Source organism: Alligator sinensis, unplaced genomic scaffold (genome assembly GCF_000455745.1).
Source record: "Alligator sinensis unplaced genomic scaffold, ASM45574v1 scaffold112_1, whole genome shotgun sequence".
Lineage (NCBI taxonomy): Eukaryota > Metazoa > Chordata > Crocodylia > Alligatoridae > Alligator > Alligator sinensis.
This window is the reverse complement of record NW_005841892.1, coordinates 1,879,529-1,888,462: the sequence shown is the minus strand read 5'-3', so window position 1 is coordinate 1,888,462 and position 8,934 is coordinate 1,879,529. Positions and strand designations below refer to the sequence as shown.

Genomic DNA, 8,934 nt, shown 5'->3' with positions numbered 1-8,934 from the left:
TATTATTAATCCTAAAAAGATAATAGCAAAAGTTCAGTACTTGGAATATGAAAAGTTATTTTGTTATGACTAGTCATATCAGACACTTAGGTATTATGTGTATTCTCCAAGTAGTTGAAAAAAAAAAATTTTGTAATCAGGAAAAAGGTTTGATGAAGCCTCTGGGGCTAAATCTTTCTGGAATAATTAGCAATTTAAGTAAAGGGAGTGGAAAACTGTAAGCCTTTTCCTTGTCTTTGGTACCAATCCTAAAAAAAAAAAAAAATAGGCAACTTGATGATTTAGTAAAAGGTGCTAAATTCATATTAATTCTTCCCCACACTTCCATACCTTGAAAGCTTTTAGTCCTTACACAGCAGATATCCTGGATGGTTAGGGCATTCCCCTGAGAGTGGGAAAATATGGGTTTGAATTCCCTTCAGCAGAAGGAATTGTTTTAAAAAATGAAGTATGACCTTTTCTTGATATTTAAATGAATGTGGTATGCATACATATGAATACGGGGTGGCACCTAAGTTCTGTAGAGGATGGGATTTAAAACATATCACTCTTCCCAGTGTTTTCCTCTTGACTAGGTTAGGTGTCTTCCAACACAGCATGTTTATGTATCCCTGCCTGAGGCATCTAATTCTTACTATGCATATGTGCTTTACTCAAGGTTTTGGATTACACAAAAAGGCCATGCATATGAGAGTTAGACGTTTCAATATTCAGGGCTATAACACCAACTACCTTTTTGGATCTGGCCTTAAGCTTTTCAAGAGTTTAAACATTTCAATTATTGTTTGGCGATAGGCCAGAACCTAACATGAGTAAATTTTTATAACTCATCTGAAACCAATAGGAATATAATAATTAACAGTAGCTGAGGTTCTGACTTGTAATTTGAAAATATTAAGAGTATTGTTAGATGTAAGCCAACGTGCACCTTCAACATTTTTCATTTAATCTAGGAATGGGTTAAAATCCTCTGGAAAGGCATAGATATCCTTCCTATGGGATGTATAGCAGTATCTGTGCAAAATGGTTATTAAAAAAGAAAGTGTGTTAAAAAAAATCTTCAGAATTAAACCTGTAAAACAGGAAATGTGCTGGCTTCTGTGGCCCAGCATTATAAGAATATTTGCCACTGACACTGCAGTGGTGGAAATTCCCAGTGACTGCTGCCAAAATCAAGGATTAGCTCAGGGTGACAAGTTCCAAATCTAAAAGTGGCCATTCCACCCCTCCTTTTTCTAAGGGAAGGGACATCCTTCTAATCCAGTGGCTTGGCAATATGTGAAAATTGCCAGTCACAGCAAGACACTTTCCTTTAGTGATAGGGATAAGCATTTAATGCATTATTTAATTTCTGCCAGGCAGCTATTTGCTCAGTTCTGGCAATCATCTTTATAGTAGCTCCATCTGTGAACACAGATGTGGGAAATTGACGTGGATTTCTCCCACAGCGGAGTATTTGAAACAGAAGCAAACTAAGAAGATCAGGGAAGAATTCTAAAATTAGTGACAGTATGTATTTTAAATAATCCATTTTAAAGCACCAGTTCAGTTTAAACGATTGTCTTGAATTGGAAAATAATTTCTGACTTCCCTGTTCAAGGGAAAAATCATGCGCACACCACTGCCCAGTCTTCTCCTCATGACCCTACTTTCATTTTCAAAAAGGGAAGCTGAGTTATTTTCAACCACTCTTTTCTTCTTGACAGACTCCTGTTAAATTTGAGAAAAGAATTGCTCAGTGCAGAGCGTATAAAAAGAAGTTATCATAAACAAAGTGCTGCAAATGAATCTACCAAGTGCAGTTTTCAGAGTGCTTCTATTTCACTGTCATATTATTTTAAAAATAACCCTGCAAACAGAATAAGCTTCTGGGATTTGTGTAATTTATATATTTTTTTTTGCTGGGATTTCAGTCACTTTTCTGTCTCAAGGGTTAGGTTGCATTCTGTCACAGCTGAAGTATACCTGCTGAATTCAAGAACTATCCATTGTATAATTCCACTTTGACTGCTAATGACAGGCATTCTCCAGATTTTGTAGGCCAAAAGAAGCACATAATAGAGTATCACTCCATGAATCACTCAATTTTAAGGAGGGCCTGCAAGAATCGAGATACATGGGTGAAGCTGTTACTGCTGCAAATGTCTTTGCAGCCTGTAGTATTCACCCCCTGAGAAGTTAAAAAAAGAACAGTCATATTCTGGACAAGTAAAGTGACTTAAAATTCAGCACCAGCCCACCTCAGCCAAGAACCATTGCTCCAAGTCTCATTTAGAATCTGCAGGTGAAGAGAACCTGGTAATTTCATCCCACAAGAATAGTACTGTCTCTGGAACAGTATCAGCAAGGTGGCCTTTCAGCAATATACCTGGTATAGAGATTGTTGGCATCCACCAGCTTGCCTTCAAGATGGAGCACTGCCACCCAGTTTCATTTTTCATTTCTGCACCAGATACCCTGGCTCTAGATAAGCTAGCACAAATGTCCTTCCAGGCACTGGCTGACAGCCTCTGGAGTCTCCTGTACTGGAAAATTTGAGAGAAATCATCTCCAAACAACTTAATGTTGTGGCTCCCCCTGACAAGGTGCCATGCATGCACCACTGGTTCTGTAGATTAAAACTACTACTTTTCATGTTCTTCTCCAGAGAACAATTAGTTTTATCTTTTTGCTTAAACCCAGTTCTCACCTAGGGTAGTGTAGTTGGAATTCAGTGGACAGCAGAATACAGATAGGAGTACACTGGGGACCACAGATGAAGAGCAGGAGCCTTAAAACAAGTACCATCCTGGTCTACTGTAATGATTCTTCTTCTCTTCTGTGTCTACTAATCTTGGGTGCTCTGTTTTCCCTGCAGGTTCCCTACTCTTAAGAATATTTTTAGTGGTAACCTTTTTGAACCCTCCTCTTCTGAGGAATATAACTACCTCCAGCTCCTCCACTTGTAGACACTCTGGAAGGTAGGATCCAGGATCCAGAATGACCTGGATACAGTGAAGAAATTATTCAAAATCAATCAAATTAAATTCAACAAGGACACGTGTGAAGTCCTGCACTTGGATGGAATAATTGTATGCATTAATACACAGTGGGGAATGAGTAGCTAAGCTTCAGCACTATAGAGAAAGATCTGGGGGTTATTGTGGACCATGACCTGAATATGAGCAAACAGTGTGGTTTTATTATTAAAAAAAAATCCAGAATCATACTAGGTTGCATTAACAAGAAAGTCTATTGTGAATAAGGGATGTGATTCTTCCATACTTTTTGGTACTGCTGAGGCCTCACCTGGGCTACTGTGTCCAGTTTTTTGTCTCTGTGGGTGTTTATACATGTGCTCCAGGAGTGTGTGTGTGTGTGGCGGGGGGAGAGGTGCTGCTTTAATTAGAGCAGCTCCAAGAACCACTCTAATTAAAGTACCTGGAGTGTCTTGTGTATCAGTGTCCCCATGCTGAAAAATTTAGTTAAAGCACCCCTGCCACCATTTTTCAGCATGGGGATACTAATACGCAAGGTGCTAGAGTTTCTTGAAGCAAGGTAATTACCACACTCCAGCAGACTTGATTAATTGAGTCTGCTCCAACACACGGTAATTACAGCGCATTAGAGCAGCCTCACTGCATGTGTATAGGTGCCCTGTGTTTCAAGGAAGATTTAGGCTGATTAGAAAGAGCCCATTAGAGGGCCACAAACATGATCAGGGGCCTGGGAGATATGATTTAAATGGAAAGTCTGAAAAACTTTTAGTCTTGAGAAGACTGAATGGGGGATCTAAGAACAGTCTTTAAATACCTGGAGGAAGATTACAAAGATGATGGAGATAGACTTTTCTGACTCTAGGGGATAGGACTAGGAACAATGGCCTTCAACAGCAGCAGAGAAAATTTGGATTGGACATTAGTAAGAACTTTCTGACTATGGGCGTGGTTTAACATTGAAAAGATTACCTAGCTAAGTTGTGCAATCACCATCTCTGGAAAATTTCAAGAGAAGTTTAGACAGACACTTGAATGGGATAGCTGAGCCAGGGGGCTAGACTAGATGGCTTTGTAAGGTCACTTCTGACCCTACTTTCCAGTGATCCTGTGAACATTCTTATCTGCATTTTTTAGAGAGGGAAGCATACTACAGAAGGGACAAAGAGGTTTCTTTGAGTTCAGAACATCTTCAGTATTCCTTCTGAAAAGGATCCAAAGGGAATGTATCTTTTTAATCATGGGGTCTACAAATAAAAAAAGGCTAACTATTAAGTTGTGCCGCTAAAATATGCCTCCCTCCTCTGGAATGGACTTTCAGGTATCATAGCAAAGTGATGCAAGGATCAGCTGTAGAAACTGAATAGACTCACATTGGAGGAGATTCAATGATTCGGCTGTAAACACAGCTTTATATGTTTTTTCTACATACCTCGAGGTACCAAGTGCAGCTCGTGAACACTGAGATGGTGAGGCAGATGAGGCATTCCCTGCATGCTTGGCTGTGGACCCGGAAGTGAACTAGAAATACTTCTGGTCCACTTCCAGGTCTACTGCAGAGTGCATGCCCCCCCCGCCCCGCCTCTCACCTCAGCAACTGGTGCCTCCTGAGTCTGGGGGGGCACCCAGGGTCTCCCCATGGCCAATCACTGGGCCAGTACCAGCCCATTTCTGGGTCCACCACTGAGTACTTCCAGTCTACTTATGGGTCCAATGTCAAGCGTGTGGGGCACCCCCCCCCACCGTGCTTCTGTGGGACGCTCCATCCGCCCCACAATTTCAGCATTCATGAGCCATGTTTGGTACCTTGAGGCATGTAGAAAAAAACATATTAAGCTGTGTCTATGGCCGAATCACTGATTCTCCAAATCAGAATCTTATCTTCAGATTCAGCTAAATCAAATTGGGACAGTGATCTGAATCAGCAAATTGAATCACTGTCCCCCAAATTGGGCTGAATCTGAATCAAATACTGCCCACTTTGCACACCCCTAGTATCCATTTTGCTTTAATGTTTACTATCTCCTCCCCACTTCTCTTTTCCACAAAAGACATTTAGAATAGAAATAGACTCCATAGAACAGAGCCATGAAATAAGGGGTTTCTATTTCCATTACTTTCAAATTCTAAAGAGAAAAGGGGGGATTCCAGAACATGCTGGTCAACCCTATTAATCAGAGCCCCCATCTATTGGTTTCCTGCTGGCAGAGGAACTGAGTGGTAGTTGAAGACAACACATCACTTATTTTTTAGTTCATGGAGTTTACATGTCATGGATACTGACCTGGGCACAACACACACTATTATTATTGATATGGGTATCATTATTGAAAAAATCCCTTTTCATATGTAGAAAGCATCCATCCCAATGGAATGAAGTGAATTCCAGCAAGAGTGGAATATGTCTAGATAGCACACATCAAATAACCAGTTATCAAAAGGTGAATGACTGCCTTTATATCTCTTCAGCTTTTCTAGTAGCTTGGGCTAGGGACAGACATGGCACATAAAGCAGTTTAAGTGATCAGAAACTGGTTCAGAACTGTCAGAGAACAGACATTCGGTGCACATAAACCAGCCCTAAAATGGCTGAAACCAGTTTGATATAACCCTGGCTGAATGTAGTATTAGACTTAACTGATTTAGGTCAAACTGGTTTATGCAATGTCTGTGCCAGACACCTTCCTGATTTAAGTTAAATCAGATTCCCCCAGCATCTCAGCATGCATTCTGGGCTGGGCAGGGCTCTCTGCTCCACAGCAGAGCTGGCTTTTCCCCTCTGCTCCCTAGCTGGAGTTCCAGCAGAGACTTGCAGGCACAGCAGAGTCCACCTGGCTTCCCCATGCCCCACTCCCCTCCCTCACCACTCGCTGCTTAAGCAGAGATCCCTTACTCTCTCCCCCAGCACTGACCATAGCCAGCATTTGGCATGCTAGCTAATGCTGTGTAAGGCAGATAGGACAGTGTCTGCTTAGGGCTTGTTGGAGCTAATTAATAGCTTAGCTGGAAATGTCCCTCTATTCCTTCCTTTGGAAAAAGCTGTTTAAGAAGAGCTTGAACTAATGAGTGAGGTTTGTTTTCTGATGGGGTGCTAAATGTTGATGACAGAGCTGATAAATGCTCTGTTATCAAGGTGGGGGGGTCCCTAATTAGAGTGTCCTGCCATCCCCTTCAGCTCAGCCCTGTAGAAGAGAGGAAGGGCTGCTTTTGCACCCTCCAGCTTCTAACATGAGTCACTGCAGGCATGTGCTGGCATTTTTTCAGTCCAGAGGGGATTTCTGTGCAGTTGCAAAGTGATTTAGCCCAGGCAGGTTAGACTAACCTGCAAAGATTGAATCAATCCAGGATCAGGCTTTTTGAATGTCTGTCCCTAGCCTTGATATATAACCTTAAACATTCTCTATGTTCTCCCCCACTTGTAATGTAAAAAGTAAGTAGCATAGGAATTTGGTATTCATTAATCTTTGGAAAGTATTTTGTAAAGCCTCAAAGAGAAGTCTCCATTATAATGCAACATGTCTCCCTGTCACGGTCCCTTTTTGTGGGGGGGAGGGAGGTTGAACATAGCATTATGAGTTCTGCTTTCTCAGCTTGTAGTGACAACCATTTAAAATCTTCATTAGCCATTCATATTTTTCTATTATTGTCCAGTTGTGAAAACAATTATTATTGTCCAGGCATAACTGGGCAGCTTTGAGCCTTGGACACAGCAGTTCGCAGAGCAGCAGCAGCTGTGCTGCTGGCAGCAGTGTGGCTCCTAAGAGAAAAGTGGTGCTGGCTACTATTTTTGTACCCTTACTAAATCAGTGCCTGAGGCTACTGCTCACCTTGCCCTCCCCCCACTCCCCCCGCACTTAGTTTTGCTACTGCCAATAGGGAAGTACTTACTAGCACAAGTAGTCACATTTAATTCAGTAGAACAACTCATGTGAGTAACTAATCACTCAGAAAAGTAAAGTTCTCCATTTATGCCTTTATTCTTTTGCCTGTGTTTCAGTTCATTTTTATGGTTTATATTATCTCTAACAAGATAAGTTATGAGAACAAGAGCATTACAAAGTAGTAAACTTTCATGATAAAACGAATTCTTCTTCCAAAAATTGCATAGCATCTCTCTCTCTGTCTCTGGTCTAAATGTCAGGAGCAGTGATAGCTTAAAATTAATCTTGTTTTATAACCTACTGTTACAAATCATGAACAGTTAAAAATTATTGCATTTCTCATGTTTTTTATATTACTGTGATATTGTGGTTCTGAAAGATTTCACTACCTGGTTTTATATCTGTGATGCTTTATGCTTAATCTTTTCCTCTAGGTTAACAGGAAGTTTTGTACCAGATTTGATTGTGAGCATGAGCAGTCAAATGTGGTTGCACCTTCAAACGGATGAAAGCGTGGGCTCAATTGGCTTCAAGGTTAACTACAAAGGTAACAATAAGCTATGGAGATGCATTTAGCAGTTCATCAATGTAAGGCAATCATTATAATTCATTTTATGCTCCCCATTTCTTATTCTGTTACTTTAAAAGGAATTCAGAGAAGCAAGAGTATGAAAGTTGTTTTGATTAAGGGATAATACTGAAAATTACATGCAGGTGTTCATTAGGCCGCGAACCTGCATGGTACTGCAAGGTGGATTCCTGTGCCCTCATGGAGCCCGCTAAATATGTGTGTTTATAAGAATTACATCCTTAGAATATAATTTAAATGTAGACTTCTTATTATTTCTTGCATGTTTTATGTAATATCAAAATAATGTGGATTTTTAAAATCCAGGCTCTTAATACAGGCAACTGCATTTTACTTTCATTTTGAAAATTAACCCTTCCAACATTTATGTAGAGACACAGTCATTTTTTTTTTAAATAAATATAAATGTGAATGTCTAGAGGCCATATTCAAAATCAGAGCTCACACAATTTCTGCCCTCAAATGATCTATGCTAGCTCTTCCAATTATAGGGCCTCCATAAGGATATCTCATGTTAAAAGGGGGTCAGCTCTTCATAAGGTTAGAGCTGAACATATACTGAGAGGAGTGGGAAAATGGTTTTTGTAAATATGCAAAAAATAAAATAAAATATGAATTCCATTCACAATGTTTCAGAGGCAATTTGTGAATGCAACAAACTTTGAACTGCAGGTAAGTCTGAGATATGACCTTGAAAAAGTTTGCATAGCAGAAAGTCAATTTCATTACTTAAAGGATTACTTTCTAGTAGAATGAATGTTGTTGTAAACAATAGTTTATTTGCATTTACTACCTTACTATGATACCAGTTTTATGCATGTGGTACTTTTATTCTCTCATAGGAACAATAATTCTTCAAATACTAAAATTAATGGTATGTGTGTTGGTAAAAGAGGCAGCACAAAAGATGAATATATTTACATTCATTTCCATGAACTTCTTTTTTTGTGTGTATTTAAAAACCTACTTACATACACCACCTAAATTTTTCTGTCTTTTCACATTGCTATTTTTCCTAACCTTATCGCATGATGTTTGATTGCCTATCTGTCTGATGGGTATTTTATTTAATCTGAAAACTGGAGTTTGATTTTGTTATTTCTGTGGTCCTTGAAAGGGCTTATTTATTCACTGGAGATGCCAAACATCTAGCCAGTATCCAATAAATAAACAGTTTTGTGCCAAGCCCTTTCTGGTAAAGATGGTTGACTGTCAACACAGAATCCAACTGGAAAGGATTTTAGATAAGAAACTGGCTTGCAAGTTAAAGCTGTCACTAAAGCTTTGGAATTAGTATATAGCAACTGAAAAATATACACATTTATCTGATATAGGACAAAGAATAAATGTGGAAACCATTTCTGCACAGGTGCAGGAAGTAGAAACTTAGACAGCTGAATTAGAAAATTGTGAATCCTGGCACATTTTGATTGCTTCATTTAAAGTTGGTGCATAGTAATAGAATGAATAGTTTCACTAAGACTAAGTT

The 8,934-nt window shown here is 39.6% G+C and overlaps 1 protein-coding gene across 3 annotated transcripts in view; it reads left to right on the top strand.

The window, feature by feature from the left end:
• The window catches only part of CSMD3 (CUB and Sushi multiple domains 3), a 1,313,655-nt gene that overhangs the window by 690,133 nt on the left and 614,588 nt on the right, over nt 1-8,934 (top strand). For all 3 annotated transcript variants that reach the window (XM_025197227.1, XM_006018073.3, XM_006018072.3), the window contains one exon: nt 7,291-7,403. In XM_025197227.1, the coding sequence (XP_025053012.1) occupies nt 7,291-7,403 (113 nt within the window). The remainder of the gene's footprint in view (nt 1-7,290; nt 7,404-8,934) is intronic.